At 38.1% G+C, this 26,467-nt stretch overlaps 1 protein-coding gene across 1 annotated transcript in view; it reads left to right on the top strand.

Annotated features, from left to right (window-relative positions):
* The window catches only part of LOC126247407 (parathyroid hormone/parathyroid hormone-related peptide receptor-like), a 335,703-nt gene that overhangs the window by 159,147 nt on the left and 150,089 nt on the right, over nt 1–26,467 (top strand). The window contains exon 7 of the mRNA XM_049948476.1: nt 22,629–22,794. Coding sequence (XP_049804433.1) covers nt 22,629–22,794 — 166 coding nt within the window. The remainder of the gene's footprint in view (nt 1–22,628; nt 22,795–26,467) is intronic.

Below are 26,467 nucleotides of genomic sequence, written 5' to 3'. Positions count from 1 at the left end.
CGGTTACTGGTATTGCACATCATGCGGCAAAATGAGTTTTGAAAGATACTGTGTCTAAGAATGTGTCTGCAAAATAAAAAGTGCATGAATGCAATGATGTGCCATTATGCTGGATTTTCAAGTGCTATGCCAACTGTGAGTGGTAGAATGGTCTGTACAAGATATAAGCCTCCATATGAGCCCTAATTTCTCATATCTTGTCTTCATGGTACTTACACACAGTGTATGTTAGCAGCAGTAGTATCATTCCACAGTCAGCTTCCAATGCAGCTCCTCTAAATTTTCTCAATAGTGTTCCTCAGAAAAAATGTTGCCTTCCCTCCAGGGATTCTCATTTAAGTTCCTGAAGCATCTATGTAGCACTTGCTTGTCGTTCAAACCTACTGGTAACAAATCTAGCAGCCCGCCTCGGAATTGCTTTTATGTCTTCCTATAATCTGACATGTATGGATCCCAAAACACTCAAACAGTGCTCAAGAATAGTTTGCACTAGCATCCTATATGTGGTCTCTTTATCAGATGAATTGCACTTCCCAAAACTCTCCCAATAAACCAAACTCAACCATTCTTCTTTCCTACCACAATCCTCATTTTATATCACTCTGCAGCATTACACCCTGGTATTTACACATTGTGAGTATGTCAAGCAGGACACTAATAAAGCTGTTGCAAACATTACGGGTTTGTACTTGCCACATCATGTAATGTAGTAGTTAGCTGTGGAACCTAAAATCTTATAACAAAGAAATGTGTACATTTAACTGGTAGCTAAAATTAAAAAGTTGATGTAATGTGGAAACTTTATACTATGCCAGAATTCTTCCCATAACATAGAGCAGAGTTATTTTCAATTCTATTTCTATTCGAAGTACCTTGTTGGTTCTAACTGTAGCATTGTCAGCTATGGGTAGCATGGTTATGTATGCTTATGAAAGGTCAAAATTAACATTTTGCTGGTTTTATTGTTATTGACTTGGGCAGCAAAATGAGAAGTAATGTTGAGAAACACATTATTATCTTGGATTACAACCACGTGTTAGAGAGACCTGGATAACAGATAGTTTGTCCATTACTGCAAATTACTGCACCCAAGAGATGATTTAAGGAAGAACTGTTTTAGGCTTCTCCTAGTGTTACTTTGTAATATTTGTATGAAATATCAAATTAATTGCATTCACTGAAATGAAATGAATAGATGATGGAGGTGAAATCAATGAAAATGCTATGATAGAAATAATATCTGTGAAAAACATTCTGAAATAGTAAAATTGCAATGAAATATACATGTTGTGACTGATGAAAATTTAGGTTGATTTTTTAGATTAATTATTCATTCCATAGACCCACAAAAGAGGGGATCTTCCTAGGTGTGAAACATGTCAGATAAACACATTACAAAAATGTAATTAGAAAAACTTGAGTTTCATTAATTTTAATGATCCTCAGTCAATAAACAGTAAAATTATGTACATGAATTAAAATTAAACTGCTAATGTTTACAGGTTTAATACTTACATCTGCTTTCATTAAATCCTTCATTCACACAGTAGCTAGTAGTTTGACTATTACAACCAAGTATTGTCAAAAATTAAAGTAAATTATTCATTTCAATGATCCTCAGTTAATAACAGTCAAATTATGTACAAGATTTAAAATTAAACTTCCACTATTTACAGACTTAAGACTTACATCTGCTTTCCATACAACCATCATTCACACAGTAATTAGTTACTTGGCTGTTACAACCAAGTATTGTCAAAAATTAAAGTATAATAAATTTTCATTAAAATGGTGTACTGCACTTGTTGAGAAATTCATAGATGGAATAGAAGGAATTTGCCACCAAAAATTCTTTTAAATTATGTTTAAATTGTGCCTTGTCTGAAACTAAACTGTTAATGGTTGCTGGTAACTTATTGAAAATATGCATTGCTGAATACTGGACTCCTCTCTGGGCAAGAGTAAGTGATTTTAAATCTTTATGTTTATTGTTCTTATTCCTAGTATTAATACTGTGTACTAAGCAGTTAGTTGGAAATAGAGTTGTATTATTTACAACAAACTTCATTAAGGAATAAATATACTGAGAAGCTGTGGTTAGTATGCCCAATTCTTTGAATAGGTTTCGCCATGATGTTCGTGGATTTACATGACACACTACTCTTAATTATATGATTCTGTACTCTAAAAATTTTTTCTCCGTTTGTGGAGTTACCCCAAAATATGATACCATATCACATAATGGAGTGAAAATAAGCAAAAGATGCCAGTTTTTTTATATTTATATCTCCTATGTCTGACATCATTCGCATTGCAAACACAGACTTGTTTAGGCGCTATAGCAATTCATTAGTATGTCGCTCCCAACTAGATTTATTGTCAAGTTGTAATCCCAAGAATTCTACACTCTCAACTTTTCCTATTTCCATGTTATCATACTTAATACACAAACTAGAAGGAAATCTCTCGGAAGTTCTGAACTGCATGTAGTGGGTCTTTTCAAAGTTTAATGTCAGTGAATTGGCTATGAACCACTTATTAATATCAATAAAGATTAGATTAGCTGCTATTTTTAAATTTATATTTGATTTACTATTTATTGCAATGTTTGTATCATCTGCAAATGAGACAAACTTGGCATCTGGTAATGTAACAGATGCCACTGTCATTACCTCCCTTTCCTGTTCCAATTGCGTATGGTTCGTGGGAAGAATGACTGCCGGAAAGCCTCTGTGCGCACTTGAATCTCTCTAATTTTACATTTGTGATCTCTTAGGAAGGTATAAGTTGGGGGAAGCAATATATTCGATACCTCACCCAGAAATGCACCCTCTCGAACCTGGACAGCAAGCTACACCGCGATGCAGAGCGCCTCTCTTGCAGAGTCTGCCACTTGAGTTTGCTAAACATCTCTGAAACGCTATCACGCTTACCAAATAACCCTGTGACAAAACTCGCCGCGCTTCTTTGGATCTTCTCTATCTCCTATGTCAACCCGGCCTGGTATGGATCCCACACTGATGAGCAATACTCAAGTATAGGTCGAATGAGTGTTTTGTAAGCCACCTCCTTTGTTGATGGACTACATTTTCTAAGGACTCTCCCAATGAATCTCAACCTGGCACCCACCTTACCAACAATTAGTTTTATATGATCATTCCACTTCAAATCGTTCTGTATTCATACTCACAGATATTTTACAGAAGTAACTGCTACCAGTGTTTGTTCCTCTATCATATAATCATACAATAAAGGATCCTTATTTCTATGTATTCGCAATACATTACATTTGTCTATATTAAGGGTCAGTTTCATTTATTTTTAGAGCTATTTGTTCCTCCTCATTTCTGTTCCTACCTGTCTCTGACTGAACTATATCCTGTATTGTTTTCATTTTATTGCCAGATGTATTTATCTTCTTCTCATAATGCAGGTGTTCAGATTTATGGATAACCTTCTTCAGTATTTTGCAGTAATTTTTGTAATGAGCTATAATGCTAGTATCAAAGGTGTCCCTACATATGAGATAGAGTTTCCTTTTTGTCTCACATGATATCTTTATCGCTTGTGTGATCCATGGTTTCTTATTAGACTTCCGCTTAATTTGAGTTACCTTCAGGGGAAAACAATTTTCAAATAAGGTGCTGACTTTATTAATGAATGTTTTGCATTTTCCATTTGTGTCTTGGATGCTGTAATGCTGTAAACATCCATCCAATTAATTTCTTTGAGCAATCTCCTAAATTTTTCAGTTTTTGGCTGTTTTATTGGCCTTTTGTACTCTGTTCTGATAGATGTTTTGCCCTGACAATGCCAGACCAGAGCTTGGACACTGACTTTTTTTTAACAGTCTCTTTGCTGGGAGAAACTTAAAACAGTCATACCTATAATCCTCACTTCTGAAAACAAGATTAGGCCTAATGTGAGAAGTTATGCATCCCATTGTGCAAAATTTTGCAAAGGTAGTTCAAGTTCTCCAGGACATGATATAAGATAGATAACCATGAGACTGGAAAGACAAAATTTGATGTTAGGCTATGCTTTCCTGACTCTGCTACAATTCTAGGATGAAACTGTCATCAGCATTAACAGAGTTCAGAAAAGTCTTCAAGATTCTGTACATGATATAAAATCTCTGTGTAACAAGTACCAAGAGCAAAGAGAGGCGTTAGTGGCAAAATTGCTTCAGGAAGGATCAGATATCTATGAGAAAAGTAAAATTCCATCTTTCATGAATGTTTCAATCTTAGGTGCCATTCTCTATTTGGAAATTACTGTTTCATATTCCAAATTTATTGAATTTTTTCAATACATTTTCTCTGACAGTCTCCCAAAAGTCCAGTCCCTCATCCATGATGTGGGAGATGGGCAATGGCATGAAGAAAGGGATTGCCTGTAGGGCAGTACAATGGGGACTGTGTGTACCCTCAGACTGCTACAGTATCTATGAAGGCCCTACAGAGCCCTGAAAAGTGGTGGCCAAGGGGGCAGTGGATAATCCATTTGCTTTCAACACTCAAATGAGGCCTGGATCAAAACCAATACCGAAAGTGACAAAGCCTTTGAGCAGATCTGCCATGTATGATGACCAAAATGGTCATGATGAAAGACACACCGAAAGAAATATACAAGAACTGGGCTATTAATGCTGTATCCTTAGAAAAGTATGCAAGAAGTAAAGTGCTGGGAAAAGGATGTGGTAGTCAGGAAAAGACAAAAGAAGAACTGGTGTCACACTAATAGTAGCTAAAGAACTGGCAAATGAAGTACTTATTGTTGAAAATGTGATTGACATAATAATTAAAGTTAAGATAATGATAGAAGAAGATATTCTTGATGTGGTCCAGATGTATGCTCCTCAAATAGGCTGCAAAACAGATTAGAAGGAAGAGTTCATCTCTAAACTGGAAGATGCTTTAACATCTATCAAGAATGTCATTATGGGAGACTTTAATGATAGAATTGCAGATGATAGAAGAGCATATGAAACAGTCATAGGAAGCCCCAGAGAAGATCATATAAATGAGGAAGATAAGGTATTACTAGACACATGTCTGAGAAGTGAATGTATAATTGGTAATGGATGGTATAAGAAAAGAGATAGTCACATGTGAACCAAATGTGGTAGGAATTTAGAATGTAAATCCACAACAGACTATTTAATAATAACTAAAGAAATCACAAGAAGCCTGACAGAAGTTGAATCAATCCCAAGCATTAATCTCAATGGAAACCACAGACTACTGGTAGGGATACTGAAGAAAATCAGAAAACTTACATATGGGGGAAAAGAGAGGCAAAAATCAAGGCCTGGAAACTGAAAGATAGAGAAACATGAGAGACAGATGGGGAGAAGATTAAGACACAGCTTCCTAAAGATGAGAGGAAGGATGTGAAGGAAGAATGGAGGAATTTCAAACAGGCCCTTGTCAATGTAGCAGAAGAAACATGTGGAAGGACATGGACAAAAATCAGATACAAAAAAACTCCATGGTGTAATGAGAGAAAGAAGTTTTGAAAGTGTGGAAAGAATGCTTCCAAAAACTATATGAATGATGGGATGAAACAAATGCACATGATGAGATAGAGGGAAATGTAAGAGATATTGCCATTACAGAATAAATAAAAGAGAAGATCTGCAGCTCTTAGATGTAGAGAAAAATGGCAAAGCTCCTGGAGTAGATGACATCACAGTGGAAATGATCAAAAGCCACATGAGCTATCAGAATTCACTGACTGTATAGAATAATGAGGATAGTATGGACATGTAGAAGGATTACTTGTGATCAGACAAAGGACAATTATTGTACCAATCTTTAAGAAGGGTACCAAGTTCCTCTGTGAGAATTGCAGAGGAATAGCTCTACTGTTGCACTGCATGAAGATTTATGAAAAGATAATTTTACAGAAAATCAGGAAAGAGACAGAACCATAATTAAGAGAACAAAAAGGATTCTGACCTGGAAGATGTCATATTTACAGCCAGACAAGTTATAGAAAGGAAATGGTAATTTGGTAAAAGCATCATATTTGCATATATATGTAAGGCTTATGAACTGTTAGAAGGAAATACTCATGGCCAGGTCTGAATAGACTGTAACTGTCAAAAGGAATGCAACTGAGAAACATTTACAAAAAAATTACCCAGAGTACTATAATAGACAACAACAATCATAATAGTTTATAATGGACTGAGGGATTTGGCAAGGAAGTGTACTCTCGCCAGTGATTTTTAATAGTCATGGACAACATCATAAAAAAAAGTTCACCAGGAGTCAACAGCAGATAATACGAAAATCATAGCACATTCAGATGATGTGGTGGCTGGGAAGAAAATGAGAAGAAATTTGAATAGCTAACTCCCTGATAGGCAATAATTGAAGAAGCAGGCATGGAAATAAGCTTAACAAAAATTGAAGTAATAAAAATCAGCATAAAAAAATGAAAAAGAAAATTAAGCATGTAAGTTGCAATGGGAAAATTATGAAGGAAGTAGTTGCTTTCGAGTATCTAGGAAGTAAATTAACCAAAGAAGAAAACATCAATGATGAAATTTAGGAGAGAATAGAAAATTGGTCAAAATTTTATTACTGTGTATCAGATATAATTAGAAATTGGAAAAACCTGCCAAAGCAAATATCATGATAATGAAATATTATTATCTTCCCATTTTGAGCTATGGATCAGAATATTGGAATTGGACAAAGAAAGATCTGAGCAGAATACAAGCAACATAGATCCAACTTCCTGGCAGATAAACCAAGTGCCAGACCAAGACTCGAACTTGGGACCTTTGCCTTTCATGGGCAAGTGTTCAACCAACTGAGCTACACATGCATGACTCACAACCCTTCCTCACAGCTTTACCTCCTTCAGTACCTCGGCTTCTACCTCCACAATATCCTATCTTCCAGAAGTGCTATTCTTGCAAGGTTCGCAGGAGAGCTTCTGTGAAATCTGGAAGGTAGGAAATGAGATACTAGAAGAAGTAAAGCTATGAGGATGGGTTGTGAGTTGGGCTTGGGTAACTCAGACAGTAGTTCACTTTCCCATGAAAGGCAAAGTTCCTGAGTTTGAGTCTTGGTCTGGCACACCATTTTAATCTGTGAGGAAGTGTCATATCAGCACACACTCCACTGCAGAATAAAAATTTCATTCAGGAAACAGAGATACACTTTTTACTAATGATCCTGGGTAAGAAGAGAAGAGACAGGATAAGGAACAAAACAACACAAAACACCCTGCAGATCAAATCCCTAAAAGAAACTATGGAGCACTGTAGGCATAAATGGTTTGACCATATTAAAAGAATGGGACCAGGAAGACTTAGAAGTAGAACAGACGGAATCTGTGTGAAGTCCAGCAGTGAGACCATGAACTAGCTAAAGAGCCCAGGTGGAGGAGGATGTGAACTAAAGGGGCCAGCTGTGGGAGGAGATGCTAAAGGATAGACTGTGGGAGAAAAGGGAAGCTTGAAAGTGGCCCTGTGAAAAACCTGTACAACCTAAGGACATCACACACATCCATGCCAGAGGCAGGATTCGAACCTGTGACCATAGCGGTCGCTTGGTTCCAGACTGTAGCGCCCAGAACCGCACGGCCACTCCGGCCGGCGATGACAACAATGATGATGTCAGTGCCAATGACAATGACTTCCTCTGAAAGAGTGTCTGCCATCAGACACATCTGAAGTCTCTACGCTAACTGCTGCTGGACTGGTGCATGCTCCAAACAGGCAACTGTAAAATTCACTTTTGAGCCAAGAGATGCTTAACCACATACTGCCACACCTCATAGATGTTTTATTTCTTCTCGTATTGACTGCAGCAAAAGTTAACTCATATCCCCAGAATTCTTAAATTTCTATCTGTGGATTCCTCATGCAAATGAAAAATCCAAGTTACAAATGCTGAAACAAAGCCATGATCAAAAACATCCAGTTCATCCAAGAAAGATGACAAAAGTATAATAAAGTTTAATTAATACTGTGACACATCTTTAATTAATGTGCTGTGTGCCTAACCTAAGTCTAACCCAAGCAAAGGTGTAAATGATTGTATAAACGGTGGAGCTTATGGAATGTAAATACTTCTCTTGGGGGAGATTGTAAAGAAATACCTCTCATATGTATCAGTCCTCTTGCTTGGTGTATGGGTGAAAGTCTCTAATATTAGCAGCAAGCATCAAAGAATGTTCATAATCTACCTAAGTGTGATCTACCATTGTACAAAGGTGAATGTGGACAACATTAACGGTGATGCATCATAGAATGTCAGCAAAGCCCTACTGACAACCAAATCTTATTTAAGAACTTTGAAACAAATACAAAAAAAAATACATCTGTCATAATGATCATAGAATAGCAAACTTTTGAAGCGGTGTACAGTAAAATGTAGATGAAAATCAGTAATGCATAGAAAATGAAAAGCTTACTAACAATGTTAGAGAAAATTTTAACTGTGAACTTGACCACAATTTATGAAAAATGAGCTGTTTGAGGCTGTTTGTAATAGATACATCATAATTATACTCACAAAAGACAGTAAACACTTCCTAGTAGACTATTAGAAAATGTAATCATAAGTACAAATGTGACATTGTTGACTGGAATACTCTCTTTCAAATTCTAAAGGGGCAGGGGTAAAATACAGGGAGTGAAAGGCTATTTACAATTTGTACAGAAAGCAGATGGCAGTTATAAGAGTTGAGGTGCATGAAAGGGAAGCAGTGGTTGGGAAGGGAGTGAGACAGGGTTGTAGCCTCTCCCCGATGTTATTCAATCTGTATATTCAGCAAGCAGTGAAGGAAACAAAAGAAAAATTCGGAGTAGGTGTTAAAATCCATGGAGAAGAAATAAAAACTTTGAGGTTAGCCAATGACATTGTAATTCTGTCAGAGACAGCAAAGGACTTGGAAGAAGACAAGAAGAGAATAGAAGCTTTTGAAATGTGGTGCTACGGAAGAATGCTGAAGATTAGATGGGTAGATCACTTAACTAATGAGGAGGTATTGAATAGAATTGGGGAGAAGAGGAGTATGTGGCACAACTTGACAAGAAGAAGGGATCGGTTGGTAGGACATGTTCTGAGGCATCAAGGGATCACAAATTTAGGATTGGAGGGCAGTGTGGAGGGTAAAAATCATAGAGGGAGACCAAGAGATGAATACACTAAGCAGATTCAGAAGGACGTAGGTTGCAGTAAGTACTGGGAGATGAAGAAGCTTGCACAGGATAGAGTAGCATGGAGAGCTGCATCAAACCAGTCTCAGGACTGAAGACCACAACAACAACAACAAGTACAAATGTAATCACAGAAACAGCCTCAAGTTTCTTTATGCTGTATCGTGCTACTAGTGCATGGAGTCAGTCATGGATACGTATCCTCTCCCAAAGCAGGAGGAACCGTTGACAAAAAATTGGGTGGTCAGTAATTTTCTAAAATTGATTTGTCTGAAGCATATCTGCAAGTTCCTCAGGTTCCTGTGGATGAATAGTCTTGGCGAGTTCTAGTTTTGAATAGGCCTTTTGGTGTGGCTAGCTCCCCTGCTATTTTCCAATGATTTTAGACAATTGACTATGTCTGTCTGGTATTCCATTAATTATCTGTATGATATTGTTGACAAGGGCTCCTCCACAGTAGATCACTTACAAAATTTGTGCCCTTTATCGTCTGTCTCACAGTCCTCACGCTTACAGTGTAACCTTTGGAAATCTTTGTTTTCTCAGCCTTCCACTGTTTATTTGGGGTTTAAAGTCTCATCGTATGGGATTTTCCCTGTGCCAGACCACATCTCTGCTGTTACATCTATGCCTCACCCCTTGTCCGTGAAGGAGCATCATGCCTTCCTAAGGAAGATATCCTCCTACCATAAATTCCTGCCAGGCAGCCACATTGGACCATTGTATGTCTTGTTACACAAGAATGTACCTCTTTGCTGGAGCCTGGAATGTGAACATACTTTTCAAATATTGTATTCCAAACTACTCTCATCCCTATGTTTAGCTATGTTCCCTCCAGACCAGTACTTAGTTTTGGTGATGATGACTCACATGACAGCCTCTATGCAGTCCTAGTGCACTGATATGCTGACAGCTCTGAACTATCTGTTGCTTTTGTGTCTAAATCTTTCAATCCAGCCCAGCAGCACTCTCAGGTGGTAAAAAAGGCTCTTGCCATAGTCTGTGCTCTCCAGAAAACTCATGTTGTTTTGTATGATTCCAAGTTTCACCTTATTATTGACCACATACCCCTTGGTTTCCTTGATGAACCTTCACACATCCTTGCCTGACAAGACAGTACACTGCCTGCAATACTGGATGCTGTTATTGTCTAATGACAATTATGAAATCCATTTTTGACCTACATCTAAATGTGCCAATGCAGTCACCTTGTCCTGCCTTCCTGTGGGTACTGATCCTGACTACAATTGTGGAGAATTGCTTTGCTCTTATATTGATACTGAAACACAGGCCACAGTCATTTTTTTCATAGTTATGAGTTTGTCCATTGCAGCTGCCATTGCCTCCAACCCAGTTCTCTGCCAGGTGGTTCTGTTTGTTCAACAGGGCTGGCCAGATAAAACACTGGGTTGGGCTATGAAATCCCTTTGAAACTGTTTTTCCTTATGGTATTGCCTTTCTGTTTTTCATGGTGTATTGCTATTGTCCAGGGAAGACCACTCCCAAAGTAGTCATTCCCACTGCATTATGGCACAAGGTCCTATGCCTTCTCCATCAGTGCCATTATGTAGTTTACTGCACTAAACTGTTAGCTAGGCCAGGGATTGGTGGCAACATTGTCTTGGCTTGTGAGCAGTGCACCCTACATAAAGCAGTCCCAGCGTGCCTCTATCCCACTGGCCCGCTCCGTACCAGCTAGGGGAATGCATTCATGTATACTTTGTGGGTCCCTTCTTGGATTCCTATTAGCTATTTCTTGTGAATGCATTTTCCTGGTGCCCTTACATTCTGCGGTGTGTCAATGTCAGCTGTAGTCACAATTCATATGCTTTTGAGGGATTTTTCTATTGAGGTGTTGCATTGTACCTTAATTTTTGATAATGAGCTCCAGTTCATTTCTCACACCTTTCAACTGTTTTTTTTTTTTTTTTTTTTTTTTTTTTTTTTTTTTTTTTTTGCTGTCAAGGCATTTGTCATGTTACGTCTCCATCATTCCACCCTCAATCAAATGGAGAGCATATGTTCACGTCACAAATGAAAAAGTTTTGTAGATTCTTTGCTGGATGATGCCCTTCTCCATTTTCTGTGCTCTTATCACTTCACCACTATTGGGGAGCAGATCCCAGCTGAGTTGCTTCATGGTCAGCAGCCACTTATGCTCCTTCCTTCTGTGGCCTGTGACACACCTGTCAGGTTCAACCGGCTGCTTCACACCATGATTGACGGGTGGGGCATGAAGGTTTGGTTGCCGGCCCAAGTGGATACTGGCCATCAAAGAGGCCATCTTGTGATGTCTGTATGGCCAATGGGTTGGTGGCATGCTACTTTGATTATTTGCACCCCTGCTCATTCCCAGAAGCTACCTCTTCATGCGTGCAGCCCCCATCAAAGCAACCCGCATCACCTGCTGTGGAGGTGTCCCCATTCCATTGACTGCCTCCTGTACATGCATCAGCCTGGGGTTCCTGCTTCCTGATGCCAGGTGCTGACCAGTCTCCAGTCTCATGTACATTGCTGCAGCCTACTGTTCCAGTTGGGCCGCCTCCACTGGTTCCCTCACTATCATCACCTCAGCCATCATCGCTGGTGGGTCCAGCCCCGTCTCCTCCACACTGGGTCCTGCCTGCAGATGACAATGCAAATATAGCAATGGCACCCTCCTCCTTGGTGCTGTCATCAACACAATGTCCCCCCACCATGGAAACCATATTCCTGCCACACTGTATCCAATAGATATGTTTCTCATTGGGTCACCAACTTCTCCTCTGTCATCTGGGTGCCTTCTTTGCATAAAGGAGAAGTGTGCTGTACCCTGCTATTAGTGTGTGTGACTTTTAGTATGCCAAGAGTAGTGTGGCCATGTGTATCTACTTAAATCAACTGCCAACTGTTTCAGCATTATCCGAGCACTAAGGCCACCTGTAGGAAGGTTGCACATGACATGGCATCCCCCACACTGTCCACCTGTGACTTGTGTCTATGTATGCAAGGAGCTGCATTGACTCACACTCACTATGTTGTTTTATTTTGTAGCACTCACCTCAATTGTTTTGTGTATCGCTTATGCTGCACCTTCTGTATGACTCTTTTGTCTTGTTATGTGTGAGGCCAATTTCTGTTACTGTTCAGAGGTTTATGAATAAAGCCGTATTTGTGTTACTTCACTCAGTGTTGTGTTTTACATGGTTACTGCATGTTAAGATTAAATGTATGAAAACAGAAAAATTTGCAAACTTTTCTAAACATATTTAAAATATATCTATTGAACAATATTAATATACACATCTTAAAGTTATCACTTACTTGAAGAACATGTCCACATGAAGCAGGTAAAGAACCTCACAAAAGTAATAAAAGCATAATATATATTTTACGGATTCATCTTTAGACAGAGAACTTGCTTAAAGCTCTGAGAAAATGCTAGTCACACAAAGCTCTGCTGTTAGTGAATCACAACTATTTCAAAAGATTTTTACTGAGATGTCACACATGTATCATCGTCAAAACTTGTGGCTTGTTGTGGGTAAGAAGGCATGAAACATTAGAGAAGTGGTGTAGCACTGCATTCTGTATCCATGCTTGATGAACAGAGGGGGTGTGGCAGCATCCTTGAACTACACTCCAGCAATGATGTAGTGTAATGAGCATCAACTGCTTCGTGCAAGGCACAGGTCCAAGTGTGGGCAATTTTACCTTGTATTCTTACTGCTGAAACATAACTTTTTTAAGGTTTCATGCTATCAAAGCTACATCAGCTATTATATGTACAAGCATAAATAAACTATTCTATCAGCTAATATAACATTCAAAATAATCAATTTTTCATGTAACTGGATGGGTGAAAAAAACCTATTGCAAGCTATGATCTCCTGTGAGAATCTCAGAGTAGTAAACATGGAGTCAGTGGATAGGAACTGCAGATAGGTGGCACATGGTGGGATTATGGATTGCCTGTGTGGTGTGCGGAGATAGTCCGCGCAGTTGCAATAATGCTGTGTCTTGGTTAGCAGTGGTTAACACCCCTACCTAGTAAGCAGGAGATCCTGGGTTTGAGTCCTGGTCTGGTACACATTTTCACTCATTGCTGCTGATTCCACATACTGTTCTGCTGCAGGTGACAGCAGTGATCCCCATCAGTTTACATATAATGTTTGATAGCTGCAGATACTGCATGGTGTCTGTTCTTTTAGACACTTCTGAAAGAACAGACACCGCACATTCATTTAATTGATACACCTAGCTGGACAATGGATCCATCTTCCAATCTCCTGTGGGAATCTCAGAGTTGTGAACATAAAGTCAATGGAGAGGGATTGCAGATAGGTGGCACTAGGAGGGAATGTGGATCAACCATGAGGCATGCCAAGATAGTCCATGCAGTTACAGTAACTCTGTGTTTCAAGTGGTGCAGTGGTTTATGCACCTGCCTAGTAAGCAGGAAATCCTGGGTTTGAATCCCAATCCGGTACACATTTTTACTCATTGCCACTGATTTCACATAACGTCCCACTGCAGTTGACAGCAGTGATCCCCCACAGTTTACACTCAGTATTGCCCTGGTCTTAAATGTGTTAATCAGCTACTTTTATAAGGCCATGACTTCCTAAAATCATGCACTGAAATGATATCCATTCTGTCTGAGATTTTACCCACTGCTCAAAGAATAGCTTTTCATCACCCTCCCTATCTTCACAACATCCTCCTCAGACACTATGCTCCTTCTATATCCATCCCTACCCTATGGCTCGTACCCCTGCGACCATCCCTGCTGCAAGACTTGCCCTATACACCCTCCTACCATCACATATACCAGCTCTGTAAGTGGCAAAACATATGCTATCAAAGGGAGGGCCTCCTGTGAAATGACACATGTCGTATACCAGCCCTTATGTAAATGCTGTTCGGCCTGTTACATTGGCATGACTACCACCCAATTATTTCGGTTAGGATAATGGACATAGACAGAGGTTGTATACTGGCAACACACAATATCCTGTTGCTGAGCATGCTCTACAACATAACAGTCGTGACCTCAATGCCTGTTTCACCACATGATTCTTCCTCCAGACACCAGTTTCTCAGAACTCTGTGGGTGGGAACCAGCATTACATGTCCTTGGTTCTCACCACCTACCTGGCCTAAATTTACATTAATTTCTTTCACGTCAGTATTTCTTCACGTAACAACTCCTTTCTTCACTCCAGTTTAGTTTCCTACATCTTTCATTTTCTGATCTATCTGTTTATCACCGTTCTCCCCTCCCACCTCTGTTACATACAGTACGCCTAACTTTTCACTCTTATTAACTCATGCATGATGTTTTAGTAGTAATCTCTGTCTTGCTCATTACCTGGTCTTCCACTTTTAAGTTCTCTGGTTTTCAAATCTCATCCATTGCAGTCCCAACAAACTGTCTTCCCTTCTCATTCTGTCCGTTAAGTCACTGCTGACCCAGGGTTCTGGGTGACTTTTCCAAACTGTACCTCTTCTGTTAATCCTCTCCAGCCCTTTTCCTTCACCCCTCTTCCTTACGCTTCAAGTCGTCTGCTGGAAGAAGAAGCCTCTGGCTCCAAAAGCTCGCATAAGTTAAACCTCTTTTTGTGTGTGTTCTCCTGTTACCACTTGGTGAGTAAACTTTTTTATCTATCCATTTACATTATATTCTATCAGCTAGTTTGACTTGATTGGAAGGAAATCTACTGGTGAGAATGACTCAAAGATCTTAATCTCAGAATCAGACATAATCTCACATGGAATTTACTCTATACCAAAGCATGGTAATTAAGAGAGAATGAATCTTACTCTGCTTGGAGCATACACTGTGCTGAATGTTGACAATATTAGGAAAAGGATAGACAGCCACTCGCCATAAAGATGACCCATTGATCTGCATACAGGCACAACGAAAAGACTGTTATACATTATAGCTTTTGGACAAAGCCTTCTTCAGCAAAGAAAACATGTACACATTCACAAAAGCAAGCACACCTCAGCTCTGAACAGAATGTGACTATCGTGTGAACAGCAATATGGAGTGGGGCAGGGAAGGGGAAGAGATAGCAGGGAATCGTGGGAGGAGACAAGAGCACTGTCTGGTGGGGTGTGCAGGGACTAGAGATTGCCATGTACTGTGTCGGGAGGTGGTATGTGGTGGGGAAAGCAGGGAGTGGAAAAGGAGAGTAGCAGGAAATGAGACAATCAGGGAAGCAGTAGGTTACCATAGGTTGAGAGCGGGATAATTTTGGGATTGGAGAATGTGTTGTAAGGATAACTCTCTTCTGCACAGTTCAGAAAACCTGGTGATGGAGGGGAGGATCCAGATCAGTCTCAATCTATGGTAATGTACCATCCCACCACTCTCCACTGAGCAGTTTCCACCCTCTCGTCCTATCACCTCCTCTCTTTTCACAGTCCTTCACCATCTACCCACCCATCCTTTCCCCTTCCCTGCTCCTCTTCTTCTGTGCTCCTTTCCCTTTCCACTGCCCATTTTGTCCCCCACATCCTGACACTAGTCTCTAGTCCCTGCATGCCCTAACAGACAGAACTCTTCTCTCCCACTTCCCCACCACACTCTGGAATGCTATTCACGTGACAGTCACAGTCAGAGCTGCTAATGGCAGTGGTCACATGTGTGTGAGGTGTGCTTGCTTGTGTGTTTAATACTATCACAGCTCTCTCCTTTTCATACAGACTCCTCATTCTCTTCCAATATTTTACATATCTTATAACTAATTAGCTTATCTTGATCCTCCATGCTGTAACAACTACATAATATCTCACTGACCTCAACGGGTATCAGTTGATTTTCGTGTACCTGTTTCACCAATTCCAAATCATCATATCCTACTGTTCTATTAGTCATATCATTATTTCGTACTTTCACATAAACCATACCATCTAACTCATCATAAAATACAACATCAGCATCAAAATACACATTAGCAACATCATCTGTAACCACTTCAACTACACGTCTCCTCATCACAATCACTATCAAAAGTACTAGAACATGTGCCAGCGGACACACAAACATAATTTAACTTAGGTATGTGATTCTTTCTTTTCTCCACATCTTTTTCAGATAATATCAAAAATTTGCCATCATAAAGTAAGTTATCTAAACAGTACTCATCAGCATCATCATAAATTTTGCTATTACTAAACACATAACTCTCATCAAATAACTTAGTCAAATTATCTGTACTAAGATTAAATGTATTTCCTGTTTTACTAGTCTTTTCCCTCATTTCCATCAGCATGAAGCCCCAAAATGCTTTATCATAATCAACTCTGTTTATCTGGTAATTATTGTGTCTATTGTGGTGTCTGTGGCCTGAATCCCGCGTTCTTCTCCTGCCTCTATCTTGATTGATTGATTTATTTATTTTATCCATCTTTCAGCATTAACATGAAATCTATGTCATCAGAAGAATTACAGCTATTTGTACATTATGTTTTACAAAACAAAATATTACATGGTAAAAATATAACAGTGTTGTACACTATTATATTATAATTGCCTCTACATCCATCTCTATACATGACAGTAAGCCTTAATTTATTAGCATTATCATGCAATTGATGTCGTCAGAAGAATTATAGCTATTTGTACATTATGTTTCGTATAACAAAATATTGCATGGTAAAAAATATACCAGTGTTGTACCCTATTAGCTTACAGCTGCCTCTACACCCACATCTATACATAACAGTAAGCCTTAATTTATCAATAAATTAGGTCATCTTTACAACTATTCTGAAATTATTCTATACTATACAAAGTATTTATCTTCATCCACACTTTGGTTTTAGTTTTAAATATGTTCAGTGAAACCACTTGAGCCTGAATGGGTAAAGTGTTGAATGATTGTATACCTATGTATCCATACCTAGATTGGGTTTTCTTAAGCCTGGCTGTGGATATATCAATCATATTTGTTTGTCGACTATTGTGTTGATGAACAGATTTCCTTATAGTGTAGTGGTTTAAGTTTTCTTTTATGTTTAATAGGGAACAATATATGTAAAGAGATGGGACTGTGAGAATTTATAAGTCTTTAAAATAAGGTATACATGAGGTCTTGTTGTCAGTGATTCCATAAAGACATCTAATTGCTTTTTTTCTTCCAAGTGAAAATTTTTGTTTCCTGGGGAGTTACCCCATAAAAGAATGCCATATTGTAGATGGCAGTGTAAGAAGGCATAGTATGAATGAAATAATAAATCTTGTGTAATACATGTGTGTATTTTGACTAGTAGGTAGATAACTCGTGATAACTTTCGACACACATAATCTGTATGTGTGTCCCACATTAATTTTGAGTCAACATGTATTCCTAGTAGTTTAACAGATGATAATCAGTGTTACTGTTTGACAGACTGAAGATTATATTGGCAGTCTTTTCATGGTTCATAGTTAACTCATTAGCCTTAAACCAGATATTAGATATTTCAAGACATTCTTCACTTTCCTCCTTCAGTTTGTTTATATCCTTTCTGGTACTAGCCAATGTTGTGTCATCAGCATAGAGGATAGATTTATACGGTATGTTACTCGGAAAGTCATTTACAAAGAATATAAATAGTAGAGGGCCAAGCACTGAGCCCAAAGGAACACCTCGTTTTATACTTAGAGTCTGTGACTTTTGGCCTTTATGCTTTACAATTTGTTTTCTATTGCTGAGGTATGATTGAATTAGTGAGAGTTCCAAATGTTTGATTCCATAGCAACACGGTTTATCTAATAATAATTTGAGGTTAACTGAGTCAAAAGCCTTACTCAAGCCAATTTGAATGGCTTAGGCAGATAATTCTGACTCAAATGCTTTGACTGTCGATAGGTTTGACCTAAATCGATACTGAGAATCATTTAATATATTATTGTCTGATAGGCGTATATCCAGCTGCTGTGGCCGAGTGGTTCTAGGCATTTCAGTCCAGAACCACGCTGCTGATACGGTCGCAGGTTCGAATCCTGCCTCAGGCATGAATGTGTGTGATGTCCTTAGGTTAGTTAGGTTTAAGTGGTTCTAAGTCTAGGGGACTGAGGACCTCAGATGTTAAGTCCCATAGTGCTTAGAGCCATTTGAACCATTTTTTGATAGGTGTATGCATATTTGCTGTAGTATGCAGTATTCTATTATATTTGAAAGAATAGGCACAAGTGAAATTGGTCTATAATTATTGATACAGGACTTGTCACACTTTTTGTAAAATGATATGACAACTGTCGTTTTGAGACATTCTGGAAAGTGTCCACTAGAGAGCATCCAGTTTATCAGTATCAAAAGAGAATATGATATGAGATCTAATTTTTTTTTAAATTACAAAGTTTGACAGGCAATAAACATTTTCAGATCTGGAGTATCCTAATTTAGAGTTTGCTTTAATTATATCAATTACTTGTGCTTCTCTCCATTTACAAGGTGATACTATGTTTGTAATGTTCCGTTGAAAATTTCTGCCAGATGTGGGGTGAAAAATAGGTGTATGTGTAGATTTGGAATTCTGGTTGCCCTGAGTTGAGAGGCTAAGTTTGGCAGAGTTGACAAAAAAGTGATTGAAATCATCAACAGTGATGTTAGCAGCATTTGTGTTGTCTTTATAGTTTATATGCACACCTAGCTCTGCTTTTATTACTTTCCATGCAGCCTTACATTTATTGTGTGATTTTTTAATGAAATCACCATTTGGCTTACACTTGGCTATTTTAATTTTAGATCTGTATTTTGTTTTTAGGTTTTTGTAAGTTTCTTTATCTAATGCTCCTTTTTTGACCTTATCGTGACAAGTAATTACCAATAGTCTCAGTTTTTGTAATTGATGTGAAAACCACTTCTGTAAAGTTAAGTGGCTAGGTTCCCTACTTTTTTGTTTTTTAACCATTGGACAGCATGTATGGAAGATTCAGAAATGATTTTGAGGAATGTGCTGAAGGCTTCATCCACATTTCTGGAGGAATGTGCACAGTATTCCAATCTATAGACTTAAGTTCTTCTCTATACTTGCTAATATTTCTACCTGTAAATAGTCTCACTTACTGAATTTCTTCCTGGTCTTTCTTTTTTTTTTTTCTTCCCCCCCCCCCCCCCCCCCCCCCCACCCATATACCTCTACGGTCCGACAGGTAATCAACATTAAATAAGCCTAGCTCAAAATCACATTTGTATACATTTGTTATTAGATTGTCAAGAGAGGAGAAATGCCTTGCAGGACTTTCATTACCACAAAAGAGATAGGATCTTAACATATTTACTAAATTAACATTTATGGCTGTCATTTTCCTAATGTCTATGTTTAGATCCCAAAAATTAATATTTCAGTAACTGTCCTTGTTGTTTTGTTCTGGTGGAATTGTGATGACTCCCCATTCTGAAAATTGTTCTCCCAAGCTCAATCTAATTTGTCTATGTATTTCAGAAATTCCTCAATAGTGTTGTCTGGTCCGTAAATAAGACTCCACTGAACATGGCCAGGTAAACACCGCTTCACCACATCACTACATGTTATTATCACTATATATACTACTAAACACATTAATCTCTAGATTTATTACTTTAGAGGTGACTGCTTGAAGACTATTTGTTAATTCATTCACTTGCTGTTTACTGAAGAAATTTGTTCTAAAACAAGTATAGAATTTAATTTTAGTTTCCTGTCAAGGAAATTATTTTTGGTTTCAATATAAGTCTGTTTGTTATGCAGCTCTGAATTTTTTCTGTCAAGTTTGTCAGTGACAATCTTTTCTGTTCCTTTTACTCATTTGTTGACTAGGCCAACATGTTTGTTAACTAGCTGTAATTCAGTAACAGCAAACTTCTTCAGACAATCCACCTCAGATTCTACATCGGATACTGTTTCATGTTCACTGTTTATTTGTTTATTTGCCTTATTAACATCTTCCCTAATTGCTTCTAGCTTCTGGTCCATTGGTTTGAGAATATGTCTATTTTTCTGAAATTATTTTTGACATTGTCTCTACTTTTTTTTTTATTTTGCTCTGACAGTTTACTATCTAGTAACTTAGAAAATTTATCTAATAGGTTTTCTGGTTGTTGAAATACAAATAAAGGTGAAATTATACTACTTGATGAATTCTCGTGGCTTTGAATGTTTGGATTTGGTGTCAATGCACGTAGCTGTTGACCTGATCTTGTTGTGATTCCGCCTTGGTCACATGCAGAAAACGTATTGCTTCTACCTATTTTAACTAATTTTCCACAACTTGATGAGATGATAAAAAAAAACTTCCAAAAACTATCTTTCCTATAATATTTGTGAAGTATGTCACACACAATTATTTGATTGACTTTATTATGCAATTTCACTTCCTATCAGTTAGCTGTTTTACTACTCTGTTATGTAAGTAATATTTTGGTACTCATCTGACAGTCCATGCTGCTGGCTGTTGGTGTTGGTCCATTTATTCACATGTCCACTTTTTCCATATAGGTCCTTGTTTCTGTTCATGTCCCAGTATATGGTAAAAAATTATTTCACTCAAAACTTAATAACCATTAGCATACAATGAAGTTTTATACATATCCCAGCTCTTTTCACCACATTGTAATAAAACATGGTGGAAATGTTTTTGCAGGTGTTTGGAATGTGTATCGTTGTTTAACACAAGAAAAACAATGTTAACTATACCACGTTTTACCACACATTACCAGGATAAAAAATATTCTCCACCAGTTTTATATGTATCTCACGTAATATGGGGTGTTGCCTCTTGATGCTGCCATAGATTCATTTTGATGTTACTGCATCTACACATGGATATCATGTAATGGTTTAATTAAGTTTTAGTGCTTCTTGTTCATTTCACATGCTAGATGTTCAGCGGCATATGTACGAAGTCTGACTACATGCTGTTGATACAAAATTTGGTCTAAGACTGAAGTATGGCAACTTACAAATTGCCTCTATTTATATGGTTTTAAACAGTTACTGTCATTGTTACATATAGAATTTAGCATTTATACAATTAAAGTTTTTACATACTTCTTCCCAAATTACATATAAATTTACATGGAATAAAAGAGAATAATTTCATACAAAGACAGGAAAGAATTTGTTTCTATTAAGACTATAAATTACATGTTTTATCATTGCAACAATATATTTCATTAATTTAACATATAGTATTTAACTAACTTAAAGAAAAATCATGCTATCATTTTCAGTTGAACAGAGTGATTAGTTTTATTGAATGAAAGGCCCAGAAGCAACTAATTAACTTTTCAACAAGTAAAATTTTACATTTCTCTATGGATGTTATTACAGTTGTATTAAGGAACACCAATTAAAACGTGAGTATGCTTGATTCTGACTGAAAAATCATCTTGTCATATTTTCATTAGGGATTCAAACAATTTCTGGTTTCAAAACATAAAAATACCTGACACTCTATGACTTGTAAATATCGGAAATTTAATGGTTAATTACTCCGTAATTTCAATAGCAAAATCAATCCTACCATGTACCTGATAGTTGTCTTGGGTGTGAATGATGATTATACATTAGTTTTTAATCCAACATGTTTCCTTCATTCCATATACTGGTGAGACCCAATGTAAACAATGTCAAAACAACAGTTCAAATTAGTGTAAATTATTAATATTATATATATACCCTATTTGGGAGACTAGAGATGAGATTGGAATAGAATATATGGTCCCAAGAGGTTGTGGTATTACAATCTTACTGGCAGAATTTTGACATGGTTGTTCATAATTATAGTCCGATTAAGAGGTAATATTGCATGTAATTATTGCTATGAACTGTAATAATACGAATCACGTTGTCCGTCGCACTTCACATAGTGTAGACCGGGAACAGTCTGCTAGACATGCCCAATGTCAAACTGACTGGGCACGGCCCATGCTGCCTGAGTTGTTGTTGTTCCACCGGCAGAGGGCGTGGCCTAATTCTCGCATGCCCTCTGGTGGCCGGGACTTTACTTGCGGCAACTACTGTCCGTGACGCACCATGCCGATGTGCATCTCCCGCGATCTTTCTGGTGGCTACTGCATGGACTTTAAGCTGAATATAATGATAAATGAACTTGTAAATGTGTTTCACATGATTACTAACATTTAATTAAAAAGAAAAAATTGTACATTATTTGAATCTAACACACGTTTGCTCCATAATAACTTGTATAAATATCCAATTTCTACTTCAGAGCCTCATATTCCATGTAGCACCTTGCCTCTCATTTAAAATATTTGAAAAAAAATTTACATTACCTTTACAACCAAAGTTTTTGCTTAACACTCTCTCTTACCTCTGAGAATGGATTAGAATTTTTAATCATTAAACAGGTCTGAGGAACAGTTTATATCACTGGGGTTTATTGTGAACTAAAATATAGGGTATTGATCTTAAGCTGTTATTCATTTTTCACTTTAAAAGGCACTAATTTACATTTTTTTCATTGCAGGACATTGTGGTGCCCTCGAAATATTTTGCACATGAACTTGTTTCTTTCATTTATTTTGAGAGCATTTGTTTCACTACTTAAAGAAAGTATTTTTGTTCTTTATATTGGTCTCCCAAGCAATGTAGTAGAGAATGGTGGTATATATTTCTTCAAAGAACAACCTGAGGTAAGCAATGAAGCTTTGTAATATCTATATCTAGAAAGATATTGTTTTATCTCTTACAACAAATACAGTTATTGTCACTTTACTTGTGTCCATTTCCTTCTCATCAGATTTTCTCGTTTATTGAGTATCTAACATTTATTACTATCGTCATTAGTGCTAATATAGATTGTTTCATAGTGAACTGATCATGGCTTAGATGCCTGAATCAAAGGTGTACAAAAGCCCCTATTAAAATTAAACAGATTTAGAAACTTGCTCACTTACAAGCCGAAGTACTGTGCAAAATAAAACTAAAGCGGTCCAGAAGATGAAGTGAGATGATAGCAATTGAGAGAGAGCCCACCAATGCATAGTCTTATATTTGTCCTCTGTGGAAGTTCACATGATCAGCCAGCAATATTGGCAGTGCTCTTGCTGCTGGTGCCCTTGCCAGATGTGGGTGATTTTACACATACCCATACACCTGTATCTTCCATTTGCACATATGGTAGGGTTACTAAAGAGATTAGATTAGATTAGATTTACTTTCATTCCAATTGATCTGTAGTGAGGAGGTTCTCCAGGATGTGGAACATGTCAGAAAAACAACAATACATGACAAATATTTACAACTAAAACAAATAAGCTAATGTACCATTCCACAGGTCCCAAGTGGAATGATCGTCATTTTTTAATGAACACTAACAGTCATTTTATAAATACTAATGCACTGAATTTAAAATAAAAAAGATTTTTATTTATTTATAAGGTAATAAACATGTAATACAACTACTGTAATACTTATTTACAATGGACACATTACTGCACTGAAATGGTGCAGAAGTTAGATTACACTTACACACACACACACACACACACACACACACACACACACACACACACACACACACACACAAATTTTCAATGAACACATTACTGCACTGAAACTGTGCAGAAGTTATGTTGTACTTATATACAAATCAGTTGGTTTTACTAAGAAATTCATCAATGGAGTAGAAGGAGTTGGCCACCAATAAATCCTTTAGGCTTCTCTTAAACTGAATTTCAGACAGCCTTATAACTGTTTCATGTGTGAATAAGAAAATTATTCAGTAAGATCTGCAAAGTGTATCAAAACACTAAGTTTTTGTCTGTTGAGCATCCACAAACAGACAGTTTCACAAGACATGGATTTCACCTAAACAGAAGTCTGGGAATTGTAATGGGCTGCCATAGATGTCTTCAGGAGTGACAGTGTTAGAGCCAAGTGTGTGGTACTCTGTGCAGTGCCAAGCCTACGACATTGCAGTTTATGCAGCCAAATCCTGGGAATGTTGAAGCACAACAAACATAATCATCCCTATCACGACCAATTCCAAATGCACCAACACAATTATCACAAATCACAGTGAAAATATAATTATCAGCAGCAGGACTGCTATTATTACCAGCAGGAAAACTACCACCATTAGCTGCAGCAGCAGAACCAGTATAACCAAAAACAGAAGATACTAAAGGAATATAGGCACAATCAAAACTGCCTTTCAAAGGCTATGGCAGCATAGATATACATGTTAGGGCAGGTGGAGTGGTCATTATTCATGGATTTGACAGGAATGCTCATTGTAAGCAAAAAAATCATATGAACATATGTCCTATTCTGAGTGGTTTCTGAGACAGAACACATTTAATGGATGTTTGATTTTGGGCTAGATGTGTACACATGTGTCTTACCCATCTGACCTCTTTTAGAAGAGCAAATGATGGGACATAATTATCTTCATTTTTTTGGAAAATTTGTTGTTGAACTCCTTGAGTATGTTCCTTTGGTCACAAAGGCTATAATGTACTTCCACCATGATGGAGTCTCTCCACGCTGCTGCTCTCATCATGGAACATGCAGAGGTACTCAGACAAGCCACACAAAATGTTCTTCCAAGAATACTCAGATGCAACGAAATTGATGGTGGGGTATTGAAACATTTATTATGAACTGTACAATGACTGTAAGATGATGTGTACAATAATTCTTAGAGGTGAATGTGTTAAAAATATATCGTTTTCAACAGATACTTTGTAAAATGCATCTTGCAAAACTTAACAATATTATGAAAAGGAAAGTTAGTACTCACCATATAGCGGAGATGCTGAGTCACATATAGGCACAACAGAAAGACTGTCACACATAAGTGTCTTCCTGTTTCCTTAAATAACGTACTTATATGGCAAACAGTCCGGACACTTCAATGATGTCATCCAGGATACCAAGCAGCATACATAGCACACACCCGTTGGGCATTTTGATCACAATAGCCATACATCAACACGATATTGACCTTTTCCGCAATTGGTAAATGGTCCATTTTAACACGGGTAATGTATCACGAAGCAAATACCATCCACACTGGTGGAATGTTGCATGACACCACGTACTTATACAGGGTGTTTCAAAAATGACCGGTATATTTGAAACGGCAATAAAAACTAAACGAGCAGCAATAGAAATACACCGTTTGTTGCAATATGCTTGGGACAACAGTACATTTTCAGGCGGACAAACTTTCGAAATTACAGTAGTTACAATTTTCAACAACAGATGGCGCTGCAAGTGATGTGAAAGATATAGAAGACAACGCAGTCTGTGGGTGCGCCATTGTGTACGTCGTCTTTCTGCTGTAAGCGTGTGCTGTTCACAACGTGCAAGTGTGCTGTAGACAACATAGTTTATTTCTTAGAACAGAAGATTTTTCTGGTGTTGGAATTCCACCACCTAGAACACAGTGTTGTTGCAACAAGACGAAGTTTTCAACGGAGGTTTAATGTAACCAAAGGACCGAAAAGTGATACAATAAAGGATCTGTTTGAAAAATTTCAACGGACTGGGAACGTGACGGATGAACGTGCTGGAAAGGTAGGGCGACCGCGTACGGCAACCACAGAGGGCAACGCGCAGCTAGTGCAGCAGGTGATCCAACAGCGGCCTCGGGTTTCCATTCGCCGTGTTGCAGCTGCGGTCCAAATGACGCCAACATCCACGTATCGTCTCATGCGCCAGAGTTTACACCTCTATCCATACAAAATTCAAACGCGGCAACCCCTCAGCGCCGCTACCATTACTGCACGAGAGACATTCGCTAACGATATAGTGCACAGGATTGATGACGGCGATATGCATGTGGGCAGCATTTGGTTTACTGACGAAGCTTATTTTTACCTGGACGGCTTCGTCAATAAACAGAACTGGCGCATATGGGGAACCGAAAAGCCCCATGTTGCAGTCCCATCATCCCTGCATCCTCAAAAAGTACTGGTCTGGGCCGCCATGTCTTCCAAAGGAATCATTGGCCCATTTTTCAGATCCGAAACGATTACTGCATCACGCTATCTGGACATTCTTCGTGAATTTGTGGCGGTACAAACTGCCTTAGACGACACTGCGAACACCTCGTGGTTTATGCAAGATGGTGCCCGGCCACATCGCACGGCCAACGTCTTTAATTTCCTGAATGAATATTTCGATGATCGTGTGATTGCTTTGGGCTATCCGAAACATACAGGAGGCAGCGTGGATTGGCCTCCCTATTCGCCAGACATGAACCCCTGTGACTTCTTTCTGTGGAGACACTTGGAATACCAGGTGTACCGCCAGAATCCAGAAACAATTGAACAGCTGAAGCAGTACATCTCATCTGCA

The sequence above is a fragment of the Schistocerca nitens genome, chromosome 1 (assembly GCF_023898315.1).
Source record: "Schistocerca nitens isolate TAMUIC-IGC-003100 chromosome 1, iqSchNite1.1, whole genome shotgun sequence".
In the NCBI taxonomy this organism is placed as follows: Eukaryota; Metazoa; Arthropoda; class Insecta; order Orthoptera; family Acrididae; genus Schistocerca; species Schistocerca nitens.
Note: the sequence above shows the minus strand (reverse complement) of the source record. Positions and strands in the feature narration are given on the sequence as shown.